At 33.1% G+C, this 17,702-nt stretch overlaps 1 protein-coding gene across 3 annotated transcripts; it reads right to left on the bottom strand.

Moving 5' to 3' along the window:
• Window positions 1-118: 118 nt before the first annotated feature.
• On the bottom strand, window positions 119-17,508 carry LOC148282930 (uncharacterized). 3 transcript variants are annotated; one of them, XM_088224310.1, is made up of 13 exons: window positions 17,191-17,508; window positions 17,015-17,109; window positions 14,908-15,076; window positions 14,546-14,686; window positions 9,924-10,210; window positions 7,903-8,304; window positions 6,496-7,020; window positions 4,596-4,741; window positions 4,320-4,420; window positions 3,390-3,471; window positions 3,147-3,272; window positions 2,223-2,428; window positions 119-2,111 (listed from the first exon to the last, which is right to left on the bottom strand). In XM_088224310.1, the coding sequence occupies exons 1-13, from the start codon at window positions 17,357-17,359 to the stop codon at window positions 277-279; spliced, it is 4,284 nt and encodes a 1,427-aa protein (XP_088080436.1). In that variant the 5' UTR covers window positions 17,360-17,508; the 3' UTR covers window positions 119-276. The 3 variants fall into 3 exon arrangements, with proteins under 3 accessions (XP_088080436.1, XP_088080438.1, XP_088080437.1); XM_088224312.1 differs by having other exon boundaries at window positions 13,971-14,686; window positions 17,191-17,375; XM_088224311.1 differs by lacking the exon at window positions 14,908-15,076 and having other exon boundaries at window positions 17,191-17,209.
• Between the last annotated feature and the right edge of the window lie 194 nt (window positions 17,509-17,702).

Genomic DNA, 17,702 nt, shown 5'->3' with positions numbered 1-17,702 from the left:
CTGTATCGCCTCCACTTGGTGACAGTTGTCACCGGAGTTTGCTGCGTCCGTTCTCTACTATACTTTTATATATTCAAGAAATTTGTAGGTATGTAACACAAAGATAATGAAATAACAATAATGTGATACATAATTTATTGTCCCATTAAAAATACATGATAGTTGATAAGCATACAAAATATATTATTGATCATGTTTACTCTACTCTAAAATGTAGGAAATATGAGAAAATAAATATAACATTCTTTCTTTGGTTGTGTGAGAAAACTAGCTTATTTAATTCCAAAAGCTTTCATTTTCATCTGAAACTTGAGGAGCTGAAATTGGACTTTGATCGCTGCTCATGTCAATGCTGGAAGGAACAATTAATTCTTCAGAGGGCAGTGTATCATTAGCAAGATCTTCGTTCCCCGTTCCTTCAGACACTTTTTCTGTTTCTTCCAGAGCAACTATGACATTATTTTTTTTTCCATTTATTTGTATGTCAGTTTCGACATTTGCAGGAGTTGAAACATCATTAAAATCTATTAAATCCTCATTAATTCTATCAGTTGATTTTTGTTCTTCAATCAATATTTGAATTTGGTGGTTTTTGGGTTCATTTTTTACACTTTCCTCTGAAACATTGAATTTCTTGTCTAATACACTACTAGAATCTTCTGGAAGAAGTTCTGGAACTGTATTTTTATTTTCTTTGTTGATTTTAACCAGTTTATAATCATCAATATCTGTTTTAGTTTGAATAGTGTCAGTTTGCTCGGGTGAATAGTTTTTTTCAATACTTTTATTGTGCATATTATTCAATGTTACACAATCGTCAACAGTATTGTTTATTGCCAGATTTTTTAATTCATTTTTCTTTTGTTCTGAATTGATCTCATTAGTTATGACATTAACTTGTTGTATTTCAACTGTTTCCAGTTCATTTGTAGCATCTGATTTTACATTAGTCTCCTTTTCAATCAAATGAAAAACAACTTTATTTGGTGAGGATTGATTTGGCATAGTATCAAAATCATCCTTTGTAGGTTCTGAAACATTAATATTAATTTGTAGAAGAGATTCAGTCAGTTCTCGTAATTTTTCGATTTCAGAAACTTCTGTTGTGTTAACAACAGCCATCTTCAAACTTAAATCTTTTAATTTTTCACCGTCTTTTGAACCATTTTCTTTTGGAAAATTAGTTTCTAATATGTTATTTTCTGTTGATTTGGCACTTAATTTACTATCCAAATTTTCACTAATAAACAACTTTCTTCTTACACTCTCTCTATCCAGCAACGGACGAGTTAAACTCTTTTCATTTGAATTCAGAACATCCCTTTGATTCGATCTAATCATGTTTTTAATACCAGAATGTTCCTTTTCTACAACAACCCCTGAATCTTCTTTTAAACACACTAAATGTAATTTCTTATTTTGAGATTCATTCATATCATTTTTCAAAAACATATCTTTGGTTTCATCAATTTTCTTCATTTCACCTGCCCTTCTTTCACCAATTGAAATTTGATCACTAGTATGATGTGGCAACGGTTTTATTCTGTAATGTTCATTAGAATGTCCGAGGTAATTTTTTATTGAACCATCAATATTTCCGTTATTGTTACTAGAAAATTGCGCCTTTTTTTGTAAACTTGTAGGACCTCGAGGAATTTTACTTTCAGTTTGACTTTCAATTGATTTGGATCTGTTGAAAAAACTATGTTCTGAAGATATATTGACTCTTTTGGTTTCAAAGCGTTTTGGAGTGAATTTCTTACTACTAGATGAACAGTTTTCGATTCTTTCCAATAAAAAAGCTGTAGTTCCAGAAAATTTATTAGGAAAGGATGTATCTGGGACGGACTTAATGTTTCTCAACAATTTTTCGTGAGCCGCAAATTTGGCAGGGATATTTCGGCTTCCTATGTAAGAATGCTTCAATTTTTCAACCGTCGCGATGTAGCTTTGCAAAACATTTTTATCAATGTTCATGGTTGGTTCGTGAACTCTCCTTAAAACATTGTAAGCGGGAGAAACATTTAGTTGTTGATGAAAGGGAATCACTTTTGCTACATCAGACGATAGAGTCGATTCTGGAGGAATGCGAGTTCTGGAATTTGAAAGATCTGAAAATGAATATCAAAAGAGGTGAAAAATATTTGAGAAAATTTAGGTAACATCTTAATTTTAATTTGTTGAAAAAACACAGATTTTCTTAAATAATTAAAGATTTTTACCTTTGATGGCGTCCTTGCTAGTTGATGGTATGTTTTTGGCATAACTATTGACTTCCCCGAAACACACGGACTTAGTTTGTGCTCGTGATTCTAATGATTTTCTATCTAACATTTCTCTCTTAAGATGGAAGCTCATTGTATCTTTCAAGCGTTTCTGTTTGAATTCTTGGTAAGAACGATCAACGGCATCACTTTCTAATTCTAACCTAAAAAAATATTTATATTTAAAGGGAATACTGACTAACTGTGAGAATTATTTCAGACTTGGGACAGCATGGAATAAGGAATTTAGAACTACGTATTTTACTACTCAGTAATATTTATTTTTTTAACAATATTTTGAGTATGTATGTCCGAATGTTTGCAGACAAGTACTGGATTCTAATACTTAGGAAATTTATTAAAATTAATAGATGTGCTTAACATATGCCTTCTTTTCCAACATCCACTCCTAAGTAGAGCATGTGAACATCACCAGACGCTTTTATTTTTGGTGTAAATACACAAATCACTCCCACATTTTTCCATTTATACTTCTGGAAAACAATTTTAATTGAAAAATACTAAATTGCAGTTTTATTTTGGCAGCAAATTATTACTATATAAGAATAGGTAATATGCAAATTATGAAAACTTGTAATTGGCTTATTTGTTACGTTTTTTATATATCGTTACCGCAAAGTACCAGTGAGACAAACCTGGAATTTTAAATTTTAAGATAAACACGCAGGTATGTTAATAAATTAAATACATGTTTTCGAATAAAATATTGAAGTTAGATAGTAAAATAAAATATAATCACTCATGCCATTTCCAAGCCTTAAAGTTAGATGATCTCAGAAAGTGTTTTTCAGAGATATCTCACGGTTGCTTTGTGTTAGTGATATGTAGAATGATTGGATAATAATAAATAATAATAGTTACATTTTAAGTCTTTTGCGTGCTTCCTTGAGGACATCATCGATTGGACTACTTTGGGAATCTCTTGTATCTTGATTGCTGTTTTTTGTTTTTCTAACTGCCTTTCTACTGTTAGGTAAAGATCTTCTCCTAGACATTGATAAAAGATTTTTCAACATTATAAATATTGATGTAAAAAAAGAGGATTTAAGAAATTTACAGAGGTGCTATTTATTGTTAAATATTTATTGATTTTATTTTACAAACCTTTGAAAAATTTCTTGCAATTCACTTTCATCAGATGAGGCCAATTGTTGTTTAGATTTATCTCCTGAGGGATCCGTAGTACCTACAATGATTTATTCTTGATTTAATTTTTTTTTAAAGTATACAATCGAATACATTTTTTGCAATCTATTTTTTACATACACTGCATCAAGTTTCTCAGATAAAGTCTAGAAAGGCTAGACTTGTGTCAGTGTTGATAAAAAAAATGTTTTTTTTTAGATTCATTTATACATTTTAACATACAGTAGAACACCGTTTATCCAAATTGCCAAATATCCGGGTCTTTATAATGAGGAAGTTCAGTATCTTTTTTTAATTTTTTTATTTGTTAATAAAATATTAAACTAAGCCAATTTTTTATTTTTTTAAATTTTTATATATCGTATTATCAGCACTACGATTTTTTAATGTTTTGTTTTGTTATGGAAAGTCCAACCCCACCCGCCGTATTCACCGGATAATGCTCCTTCCATTACCACCTCTTCTGATCGATGACTCGTGGCCTGGCCGAGCAGCAATTTCATTCTTACGAAGATTCCAAAAAATAGCTCTAATTATGGATAACCTCAAAAGATGAGTCATTTATTCGAGACAGTATTCGTATGCTGTCAGAAAAATGGGAGAAAGCAATTGCTAGTCATGGAGAATACTTTCGATGACATGTTTTTTACTGATTTTTTAAATAAAGCATTAATTTTCATGAAAAAACATCGAGAACTTATTCAAGTCCCCAATAAAATTAAAACATGTAACAAATTTAATAAATAAACGCTGTTTTGCAACTAAATTTTGAAAAAAACGTTTTGAATCTAAAAAAAAAAACATAATATTTTTTTATATCTAGGAATTTTTTCTTACATAAATTTTAAGGTATTTTAATTTAAGATTTACATAACATATTTTACTAACCACCACTATAATTTGTAGGATCGTTTCTATTTAAATCCTGCTGGTCTCTTGAATCCCTTCTCCACTTCTTCCTGCGAAATGTTACTGGGGCTGACTTAATTCTAAAGCAATAAGAAAACAATAAAGTTGGTTACTTGTGATTTTTTTATGGGTTGTTGCGCTGTGTATTGTTTTACAAATCATAAAAAAATAATTAAAAGTGATAAAATAAAGACGCATAAAATTTTAATTGATACTCTGTTAAAATCGAAATGAAATTAAGATGTATGAACATACCTATATTTATCGGACTGGACAGTTTTCATACACTTTCCTAGTTCAGTTAATTGAGCAGACAATTCTTGCACTTGAGCATTTGCTTCGCTGACCTCTTTCCCCATACACATCTGCTTCGTTATCAATTCGGTAATCTGCTGCCTTTGCTGAAAAAATACATATATGTCTGTATAAAATATGGTCTATTAACAAGCTAATGAACTAGCATATCACCATCACACAGCCTCGTAGCTAGGGGCCGCCAGGAGCAGACCCACACTCTTCTTTTTTTCTTCCAAGAAAGGGGGGGCGATTAATGGTGACAGAAAAATTTACTATACAGACCAAGATACACTGACAGTGATAGACATTTAAAGCAGTAAATGTAAATTCTGTTCTGTTAATGAAATTATTTTATTACCGAAGAAGGCTGAAAAAAAATTGGCGTGAAAAGAGATTTTTTTCTTTCTAGAAATGGCATTTAAAATGTTGTGTCCAAATTATACGCCGCAGTGATTAACCGTTAATGAGTTATTTTTTTTACCAAAGAAGGGCAACAAAAAATTGACTGAAAAATGGCACTGTTGATTTGGAAATAGCATTTTACATGTTGTTTCTAAATTTCACATCGCTACGACTTACCGTTGAGGAGATCGTTAAATAAAGTGTCTTAATTTAATGCTGAGTTTGAATTTTTATTCTTATTTCAGTACAGACGAGGTGCAAATTTAAAATAAAAAATAATTCATATTAAAATTTGTTGCAGCAGAGGGGGAAAACCTATATGAGAAGGGAACATGGAAGACTCAAAACATTAACATTTTTTATTTTATTTTAGAACATTTTAGAGAAAGTAATATAGAAGTCTAGGCATCTACAGGGCTTATGACCTGTCATTGGCTGGTTTAAGCATTGTTCAAAACATTGCTTAAAACATTGTTGAATTAACTACCTGGTAAAAGAAGAAGTATAAAAATTGGAAAATTGTTTTCAGGCGTTGCCTAGTGGGTGAATTGGTTCAGCCGGATGAATCTCATCCACATGATAAAGGTTTCAGCTCTTTTACTTCACAAAAGTCAACAGTTTCAAAAATTTCTAAATGTAAAACTAAATCTTTTCAAAATTCATTTGTAAATAGAACCTGCCATATGTGTAATCAAAAATTAAATTGTATTTTATTTTTATTTTGTATTGTATTGATATTAATAACATATCTTTAACTTCCTTTAAAAGTGAAATTTCCAAAAATAATTCAAGTTATGATGTTGCGCCTTGAATCCGCAGCCTATATTATGCAGGTGATGTGCAGTTCTGTATGTAGGCACATAATAAATGAACACTGTATGGTCAACTATAGTTGTATTATTTATTGTAATGTGCAACTGTGTGACCAATATTCATTTACATTTCTAGTAATATTATAAGTTTTGTATGATTAGTTATTTTATGTTATGTATAATTTTTATATGACAACATTTACAATGACAATATTATGTGGAAGCCTCTAATTGGACTTTATGATATGTATTTATGGTATAATTGATTCTTATAAATGTATAAATGTCTGTTGGCTTTCCAATGAAATAAAATAAAATAAAAAAAGATGGAACAGTTGAGGAAATGTGAATGTTCAAACATAGGCAGAATGGTGAATGTTACACAGTGTGTAAAGTGGCCACTTAAACCAGACAATGACAGGTCATAAGCCGTGTAAATGCCTAGACTTCCATATTCCCTTCTCATTATGGTTTCCCTCTCTTTTGCAACAAATTTAAATATGAATAACTCCCTAAGGAGAAAATCCAGCCAGTCTGCAACCATTTGGACATACTCAAAACATTGTTGAAAAAGTAATTCAGTTGATGAAGAAATGACATTTTAAATGTTGATGCAATAAACAAATAAATGATATGATACTCACTTGATTTGTAAAAGATTTGAGGTAAGTGTTTTCATCATGCAAGGTTTTTAAAACAAAACTTAGTGAACTTTCATCATGTTTAAAGTTTTTGTTAAGATTCAAATTAGTTTTGTCTTCATCAGCTGCTTGTGTCACATTAACATCATCGGTATTCACATTTTTAGATTTGCTTTTCAGCCTTTTTTTAGATTGTAATAATTTTTGAAAATCATCATCGCATTTGATGGATTTATCTGACTCAATGTTGCCGCTATTTTCAAAGCTCGTTTGGACATTTTTTGAACACGCAGTTTGCACTGCTTTGTCTATGGTCAATTTAAAAAATCCAGACTGAGAATCTTTCTCAATCTTTTCTCTGATATTACCGATTTCAAATCTCAAAGACTCTATGCCATTTTTATCTTGTGATGCCAAATGATGTACATTTTGTACTGGAATATCCTGTTTATCTTTTGAAATATTTTCATTATTTATTTTTGGAAAATTGTTTTCTAATTCATTTAGTTTCCTATTCAGAAGGTCCTCCTATAAAAAAAATCAAATTGAAATAAAAACTACGGCCACCATTCTCCCTTGGCTCTGCAGAGCTGTTGGACTTCTACATCTGCTGCAATCAAGTGAACTGCGCTAAACGATCACTGAATCAAATTCGATTATAAACACCTCTCTCCCGCTTCCACTTCCACCAAGTCTACTATATACCATTGTCTTTCTACTTTCCTTTATAATAATTTTCTATGTATTAATATGTCCTTAAAAATGCCCATCGGGCGTATATATAAATTAATTAATTAAGTTGGGCAGCGTTTGGAAAAATTATCTATATTCTAAAAAAAATGGAAAAACCCATCAACCCGAGGAGGAAAGTGTACGAACGTTGATAGATATGGCCTAGAAACGGTCACACGAAGAAACTACGAGTGACACAAAGAGCCATGCTAGCGATAAGTTTGAGAGACAGAGTCAGAAATAAAGAGATAAGAAGAAGAACGAAAGTTACTGACATCATTCACCACGCAACGACCCTAAAATGGCAATGGGCAGGACACGTAGCTAGAAGCTCGGATGAGAAATAATAAAAAAACATGTTGGTGAGATGACCTAGACCGACATGTCGGTGTGACCTGGATGCAGTCTGCATAGAACATGGCGACATGGAAGGGAACGGAGGAGGCCTTTATGCAGGAGTGGACGGAAACAGGCTGAGAAAGAAGAAAGAAAGAATTTCATTGTACCTGAGTGGTAAGACTGATCATCTTACCTTCCTGTAACAGACGATTGAGATACGGTGCATTTACATAACAAATGCACCATCAGGTGTGGATAAGAGTTTGATGATAATGAAGGTTAAACTATTTTTAGTGAGGGTTTTATTAGAGTAAAAATATTCAAAGAACAATATATTACCTTTTCTTTTAATCTGTTTGACAGTGTTTGAATTTTATCCAAAGCCAGTTCCAACTTTATCTGTTGATGACTCATTGCATCTTCTCCTTTATTTTGAAATATAGTTTTATATTCATACAGTAACTTACATCTCTCTAATTCCAGTTCTTTAGCTAAACTTTTTTCCATTTCTAAATGTTTGACTCTCATTTCGTCAGTTAGTTTAATTCTTTCTAACTGAACTTCACTTTGAACTTTCTCTCGGGCACGATTTTCAATTGATTTTATCTTTGCCTTTTCTAGTTGGAGTTCGTTATCTATTTCCTGTTCCCTATTTTCTATGACATTTCTACACTTTTCCCATTCTTCTTGTCTTGCCACTTCTAGTTCGTGATCAAACGCTCTCTGCATCCTTTTATGAATCTGCAGAAATGAAATCAGCATTAATAGACTAAGATTATGATTATCACTCATCTTTAAATGTCACTTTTCCTCCTATTTGTCAAGGATTTCAAGTATTTCTTTAAATATTAAATAACTTCAGAAATTATTAAAAATATGAATCCATTTTAATAGATTTATCTGTGTACAGTTTTGAATATGAAATAAGAGAAATATCCAGAAGTAAATATGTTTGTATTTCTTGCCATCGCACAGTGGTACTTACCCTGACCTATTGATTTGACCCATTATGAGCTAGCTGACTGTTGTGTACGCTTCGTGGTGCTTGTTTGAATTGCTGAATAAAATTGAAAATCCCGCCGTTTGTGAGATAAGGTCTGCAATTCGTTTCCTTAATGCAAAGAACATTAAACCAGCCCACATTCATCAACACATATAGGTGTACGGAGAACATGTGATTCAATGGTAAGGACACGGGCGAGACAGTTCAATTAAGGTCGTGATATTGCGCATGATGACGAACGAAGTGGGCGTCCCCTTTTATGAAGAGAGCGGCACTTTTTATGAAGAGGGAATATAAAACCTCCAAGCCCAGATCCATAAAGTATCGATAGGTAGGGGATGAGCTCTCTAACATCTCGAGGTTTAACCAGTGGTCCCCCGAGGATGCGGCTTCTTTTAATATTAATAATTATGACCTACATAATTCTTATTTTATTTATTTATTTATTTAACTTTTTGTACAGAATTTTATTTGTACATTGGCAAGCTTATTGCCAAATGGCAATTTCTTCCAACCAATCAATAAAATAATAGTTTTATTTTTATAATCATTTAAGTTACAAAACATATTCAATAGAAAATAAAGATTAAAAAGATAAAGATGTATAAAAATAGAAATAAACGTATTTGTTTACCTTAAATCAATAATATTACTCAATGGGAAAAAGGAACAAAGAGGAAAGAGGAATGAAGGAAAGATTAAGGAGGAGAAAGGAGATGTTTCTTCAGACGTGATTTAAACAGAGATACTGTAGTAACATCTTTGATGGTGGATGGGAGATGATTCCACAGTCGAGCCGCATGAACACTATGAGTGAGAGAAGAAAGAGGAATCGTGGATGGGTATTAAGAGAGTGCTTTGAGAATTAGAACGAAGAGGTAAACCATGAACTGATAAGCCTTGAAATTTTTCACGCAGGTATATAGAAGCGTTAGGAGTTTGAAGTACATGTAAGTAAATACAATGAAAGCATCCACCCCTTTCCCGAAACTGTTCATAAAGACTTGAATCTTTCTTCAGTTTCGCATATCAATATCAATTTTTTTTAAAACTAATTAAGCGAAAATTTAATATTTCTTTACAATCAAACCGCGAAAATAACAAAACAAATAAACTTTAAAAACTTTCATTGTACCCCTCACTGCAGTATTGTCAGTTTGTGTAATTAGTTAATAGTTGTAATTATTTATTTTCAATCGGGATAGTCTTCCAACGGATCTTAACGAACTTAGTGCCACGGGGGCCTTTTACCAAGAGTAGCCATTGAATTGAAAATATTCATCCAGGGATCTGGCTTTATTTCACACACAGAACTGTATCTTTACTTTCCGCTCGGACACAAATTATGCATACTTACTTGCGCTAATGTATTTTCAAATTCAACATGGTTAAGATGTAAATTTTTACTCTCCGTATCATCATTGCTAGTTTCTGGACTACTCTTGGTAATGTCACTGCTGCTGATATTTAATTCCAGTATTTTTTTTTTCTTTTTTTTCAAAACCCTCTCTGCTTTGCTCAACTTTTTTTCATTTGTTGGATCGCTTCTAACGGACACTTTTCCGTTAGCTTCACAAGGATCGAGTGATTTTGTATCAGGAATTTGATTGTTGTATATATTTTGATGGGTGTATGTAGCATCAACTAAAAAAAATATTTTAAAGGAGAATCTTGACATTATTATTTCATTTATTTAATACTTTGCAAGAATACATAATATAATTGAACTAAAAATGTATTCCTCACTGGGGAAACATGTGCCGAGGAAGACATTTCACAATTTTAGTTTGATTGTTTTAGACTTTTTACATAGGTATACAAAAAATCATCGATTTTAAATAAAAATATACTGCTACAAATCACAACTAAGTGTAGCTAGCTTGGATTAGAGGAATTATAGGCTGACTATAGTTTCCAGGTTTGTTGTATTTCTATCCATTAATATATTTTTTTATATTCCATATATCCGGGGTTCGAAGGTTGGTAGAATCACGATGTCATATGCTTTGCTGGGAAGTTTATGTCTATAAAATGTCGTGTAACACCTCGCTGCATAACACCAGCAGCACTACCAACCGCCCGACTCATTAGCGTCCCCGCCGCGAACCCCGGGCAATGTGATCCCTCTATGCTTACATAGGTATGGGTCATAGCAGATAATGAGAGGGTAATGGCGAGTTCTTAGCGCCATAAAACTGAGAGCATCCAGCTAAGGGTAGGTAACCCTGACAGAAAATTCCCCGGAGAAGGCAACGGGAAACCACTCCGGTACTTATTCCCAGGAAATCACTATGGAGAGAAAACCAAAAGCCATGGCCCCGAGTCCCGGGCGGTCCTTAAATGGACCAGGGGTGCGAAGAATCTCCCGGCTCAAAATGGTGAACTCTAAAATGCGACTAGGAACATGGAATGCGAGGAGCCTGTATGCTGCAGGTAAATTGGAGAACTTGATACAGGAAACTGTTAGGTGTAGCATACACATTATGGGAATTAGTGAGATGAGATGGTCTGGCGCCGGTATTCAACATCATGAAAAAGGCACAATATACTATTCTGGAAGTGATCCGCAGGACAAACACCATAGGAATGGTGTCGGAATATTTGTTACAAAAGAGTACACCAAGTTTGTTAAGAACTTCATTCCTGTGAACGACAGAATTATGCTGCTGCAGATCAGCTGCCAACCATTCAACATGAATATCATACAGGTGTATGCCCCAACATCTGAAAGGAGGTACGATGATGACGTGGAAGTGTTTTACGAGGCCATTCAAAGTGTCCTTAACTCGGTAAAAGGAGACGAAATCACAATTGTTATTGGTGATTTTAATGCCAAAGTAGGTGAAGGTCGAAGATCGCATATAGTAGGTGACTATGGACTTGGCGCAGGCAACCAAAGAGGAGATAGATTATATGAATTCTGTCAGGAAACTGAAATGATCATTACAAATACATGGTTTAAACTGCCCAAGCGCAGACTCTATACATGGAAAGCACCAATGGACATCAGAGATAACCTTCCACCAGTAAGAAACCAAATCGACTATATACTTATTAATAATAGATTTAAAAACTGTGTTAAACGTGCTACAACTTATCCAGGAGCTGACATTGGTTCTGACCATAGCCTACTTGTAGCGGATATCCAACTGAAGTTGAAAGAATTGAAAACAAAGCATCCGAACAATCAGATAGATTTAACTAAACTGCAGAATCATATTGTCAAACAAAAAGTGGAATCCGATTTAAACCAAAAATTGGCACAATTGACAGACAATGCAAGTGAAAGTAATAGTGAAATTGATGTTGATACGAGCTGGAACAACTTCAAAATTATAATAAAAGATGTCGGTAATGAACACCTTAAGAGAGGAAAACAGGGAAAGAAACAGTCTTGGATGACTGATCATATTCTTGAACTCATGGAACATCGTAGACAAAATAAAAATGATACTGACCAATATAAAATTATACACAGAATAATCAAGTCCGAAATAAAAAAGGCTAAAGAAGAATGGATGAGGAGACAGTGTCATGAATTGGATATCCTTTGTTCAAAGCATGATGCATTTAATTTGCATAAGAAAGTGAAGGAGATATCCAGAGTGACAAAAGGAAAGCATAGACCAATGAGCTTAGTAAATGACGATAATAAATTGATACTAGATGAGGATGAACTGACAGATACATGGGAATCATATATAAAAGACTTATTTGCAGACGATAGAGAAAATTTTGATTTGACAATCCCAAATCAGGGTCCTACTATTCTAAAATCTGAACTTCTCCACGCTATAGCCACATCAAAAAATAATAAAGCGAGTGGACCTGATGAAATCCCTATAGAAATGATAAAACTTATCCATGAAGAAAACATTGATCAAATCATTAAACTTTATAATAAAATTTATGACACAGGAAGAATTCCATCAGAATGGCTCCAGTCAATATTTATCACACTACCTAAAAAACAGCATCCCAAAAAATGTAGTGATTATCGACTCATTAGTCTTATGAGCCATATGCTCAAAATACTCCTTAAAATTATTCATGCTCGAATAAGAGGCAAATGTGAACAGGATTTGGACAATGCCCAGTTTGGATTTAGGAAAGCTTTTGGTACACGTGAAGCACTATTTGGAATGAATGTCCTTCTACAAAAATGTCGAGATCAGCGAAAAGACGTTTTTGCTTGCTTTATTGACTACGAGAAGGCATTCGACAGAGTAAAGCATTCAGAATTACTGAAACTGTTACAGGAGTGCCAGCTGGATGACAAGGATGTTAATTTCATAAAGAACCTTTACTGGCAGCAGACAGCTGTGATAAGATTAGGTCACAACGTAACGAGAGATATTGCAATTAAGCGTGGAGTGAGACAAGGCTGCATATTATCGCCCTTACTTTTTAACTTATACTCGAACAAGATATTTAAGAATGCTCTCTCTGATGTCAGAAAGGGAATAAGAATTAACGGCGAAATTGTCAATAACATCCGATATGCTGACGATACCGTTATCCTGGCTGACAACGCATGTGTCCTTCAGGAACTTCTTGATAAAATTGACGAAGCTGGTAGAGTAATGGGCTTGAACATCAATGTGGCCAAAACAAAGATGATAGTGTTTAGCCGAAACCCTCACAATAATGCTGTATTGCGAATAAATGGTCAAACAATAGAGAGAGTGACTAACTTTAAATACCTCGGCAGTCAAATCACTTCTGATCTGGATCCGGATAAGGAAATTAGATGCAGAATAGAAATAGCACGATCAGCATTCAATGGCATGAAATCATTCTTCTGCAGTGATAGCCTTAATTTAAAACTGAGACAGAGGATGGTCAAGTGCTATGTGTGGTCAATACTGCTCTACGGGGTTGAAACATGGACTCTCAAGGTGAACTCCATGAACCGATTAGAGGCTTTTGAAATGTGGCTTCACCGGAGAATGCTGAAAATCCCGTGGACAGATTTAGTGACCAACGTGGAGGTGTTGAGACGAGCCAGTGCCGAAAAAGAACTACTGTCCTCAATAAAACAGAGAAAACTCGCATATCTGGGCCATATTATGCGCGGAAGCAAATATACGCTTCTACAGCTTATTATGATGGGAAAGATCGAGGGAAAGCGTGGGGTTGGAAGGCGACAGATGTCCTGGCTGAGAAACATCCGCGACTGGACGGGAGTGCGTGGGGTCGAGGCGCTGTTCCAGTTGGCGCAGGACCGGAATGCCTACTCTAGAGTGATCGCCAACGTCGGGGAGACCTGATATGGCACAGAAAGAAGATATTCCATATGAATATTGAGCATTTTGGTATGTACCGAACATTTTTTGGCAGACTATTAAATTATTACCTTACAAAATGACATTTTTTGTAATATGAATGTAAGAGTTTTACCTACCATTAAAACTCATATTATGTTTCCTCTCTTATCCAGAATATGTTTGTGAGATGGCTCTCCTTTCCGGCCGGCGTTACCTAGTTCCTACCCACCTCTTAATGCCGTCCTTTTTCTATGTTTAATTTGACTTAAAGTTTAAGTAAACATTTTCAGTATACATATATGCTAAGGATTTATTCAAAATATTTTTTTGTAGAGCTTTTACACCTTTATAGATTTAGCGGACGCAGTAAACTGTACTTTATTTGATTAGTTCAAAGCGTTGAAACATTTGCTTAAGATTTTACGAAAAATTAATATGTATATACATACATAATGTTTTGAAATAGCAAAATCGTATGGTTTTATTACCATTTTTAAATTAAGATAAACTTTATTTAAAAACATGGTACATTTAAAAAAAAATATATAAATCTTGTATAATTTTTGATTTGATTTTTTTTTTTATAAATCTTGTTTTTAAAATTCATGTTTTTGAAAAAAAAGGAAAAAAATATTAATCCAAATATGTTAATATTATAAATGTTTGTAAAAGGCAGATTTGCCGTTTATGTTAATAAAATAAAATAAAATACCCGTTTTTTTTTGCATTATTTCCTTGTTCCTTAAAGCTGCTGGCAGCATGCGTATAAGGCAGAGGAGAAGAGTATCATTAGGAACATTGGATTGGTAAAACGAGTGGATTATATTGGCTTCATCAGAACCAATCGGCAAACCTAAAATGAAGATACTTCTAAATTAATATTGATGGTTAAACGGCTATGTGACTAATGCGCTATGAAGACTATGATCGAAGTCGAGAATATACCAGTGGTGGACAACCGGTCAAACACGGCAATTAGGCCTATTGATCGCCAGGGCTAAGATATTATGCGGTTGGTCAAATTCGTAAGTTAGGTATCCGTTCGACAACAATACTAAGGACACTACAAAATACCTAGAGCTTCAAGTATGTCCCATGTATCTTGTGCTTTGAACTTTACATGCCACGATTCTTCATCAGGGGTTGTTCCACCGCCGTCCGGGTTGACCGGATGTGTAAATGTGGGGAGAGATGATAACATCGGCACTTCTGAACTGAACACGGACAATGCATAGTGAAAACCCTAAAATCAGAACCATTTTTAACTTTTACAATACTAAAGTAGTCATTTATTTGTTATGCGCATCGCAGCCATCTTGAGTTTGGTTCTGCTGTTTGGAATCCTCAATCCATTCCTGAAACTTCTGATTGGTAAATCTAAATCTGCAATTTATTTTGACTCATCAAGAGACTCTTCTTCCTTTCCCAGTTTAACTTCTCTAACTAAATGTACATGAATTTCTGATGCGTCTTTTCTGTTCAAAATTTTGATCAATTTTATTGATAGTCCCTATCTCTTAGAGCACATTTTGATAAATTGTCTCATTAAATCAATACGACAGGTAATTTTGTTTTTATAACCCATTGCTCAAAAAAAAAATGTTCCAAACTTATTTATCCATCATAGCTGCACCAAATTTAACTTACACTGTTCCCATTTAAATATTATAATATTAAATTTTACGACTTTTGTAATGATTGCCTGGATTCCGTCACACTGTAGAATCTTGGGAAATGAAATGGCTGATGAAGTTGCTAGAGGGGTCTTGCTCAATGAAAGTCCCCTCTTGAATTTCAACATTCAAAATTGTAATCAACTCAGTCAGATAAAAAAAGAAACTTTTGTTGGATGGAATCAGTTTTAGCAAATCTCAAATTCAAACAAGGGAATTCGATTTGAAAATATACCAAAATCCAATCCGACCCTCTCCTTGGTATCATCATGCCTACACACTGTCCATAAGATTCGTCTCCAATATTATTAGACAGGATTGGCCACCGTATTGTGAATAAATATTTGTTTAAAATCAAGATGTGGGGTTGACGAGGCATATAAATTTTTGAAATGAAATATTTTTGTATTTTTTATTAAAGCGCACTAATGGCACAAATCATCTTTGTAGGATGGGTTCGGACACATTCGAAATCAGATTTCTACTCAGTATGTCGTGACTACGATAATTTATTATAAAATATAAACTAAGATATTAATTAATTATAAATACAGTAAAGCGAACAAGTGTAGTTGGAGACATCTTGTTTTCTTTTAAAGTTAATCAAATAAAACAACACAATCTTCGACGCTGTTTTTATTGACAACTGGACAGCAGATAATTACTTATTAATGGCACATAGCAAAATGATTTTTTGAAATCTTGAATGAGGAACTTAAGCCTTACAGGAAATTAGGTAAAATAAATGTTTTCTTGTGCGCCGTAAAAATTGGAGCATTAAATTGTACCGCAAAGTTTGCTGAAAATGTACAAAAAAAAAAAAAAAACACTTTAATAAAAACGAACTACTTTGAATGACGTCACTGGTTCATATGAATCAACCTATGATGTGAGAGTAATGGAAGACTTCCGGTTTGCTTGCCGTGGATGGACCAATGGGAAGAACTGATCGAGAATAACAAGAAAAGAACCTATGACGTCACACGCGGAGTTATTTCAGAAATACAAAACTTTAAAAAGTCGTAGCGTTGATAATAATGTATATAAAAACTGAAAAAAAAAATTTTGGCTTAGTTTAATAGTCTATTAACAAATAAATAAAAAAAACACTGAACTTCCTCATTGTTAATGTGTAATAATAATAATAATTAATGTAATCCAAGGGAGTTTTTTTTATAACTCCTGGGAGTATAATATCATGTTCATGTTTTAAATAATAATACATGCATTATTTTATATACGTATATGTATTTTCGAACATTTGAATGTATTGTTACAATAATTCCTTTTTTTTTATACCTAATCCAAAAATAAATAAATTCAGTGTTCAATAAATCCCTAGAACGGGCATATTGTTATGACTTTGAGCTTGTTATAGAATAATATTTAAAATAAATCAATACTTACATGAAAAATTATTTTATCATTTTTTCTGTTTAGGTTCTAAATGGATTCATCCAAAAATAATCTTTTTATACACTAACAAAATAATGAATTTGATGACTTACCTGATGTAGTAAATATTCTGCTATGATTAAATTTAAAGCTTGATATTTTGGAGATAAATTCAAATGTAATTTTTGCTCCGTAGCGACCTTGCGTCCTATAAAAAATGAGCAAATATTGTGAAATCGGTTAACGTTTTAAGCGCCAAAATTGAAATTGAAATTGTTCTTTTGAATACCTATTTCAGTAGTTTTTAATGCTTCAATCATTTGATGTCTCAGATGAGTCCTTAATTCTGATAAGACTCCCTTTTCCTCAAACCACACATAAAGTTTATTTTGAAACTCATCCGCTGTCATATTTCCAAACAACTTCTCGTTACATGTTTTACGTTGCTCAGTAGCCATTTTAATTTATTACTTTAATAACTATATGATAGACCAATATAAATATCCAGTGCTAGTGAAAATAACATGCTTGAATTCACTTTGTAACGTCAACAACGCGCAATGCTAACAATGTTGACAGGTGGTGTCAAATTATTTTCACCTTTTGTGTCGTTTATGCGGTTGTCATGGAAATGAAAACAATTAATTTATATTGTAATCATAGAATTAAGAATATTGTAATAGACAGTGAATATTTGGTATATAAACGATGATATTTTTTCTTTTTATTGAGGTATTTTATCAAAATATAATAATGTCGGTTAAACGTTTAAATCTAAAAGAAAAATTAACAGTATTTTAA

The sequence above is a fragment of the Micrasema longulum genome, unplaced genomic scaffold, assembly GCF_059751315.1.
Source record: "Micrasema longulum isolate JH-2025_06_02 unplaced genomic scaffold, ASM5975131v1 h1tg000278l, whole genome shotgun sequence".
NCBI lineage: Eukaryota > Metazoa > Arthropoda > Insecta > Trichoptera > Brachycentridae > Micrasema > Micrasema longulum.
The sequence above is the reverse complement of the archived record's forward strand: the minus strand, read 5'-3'. Positions and strand labels throughout refer to the sequence as shown.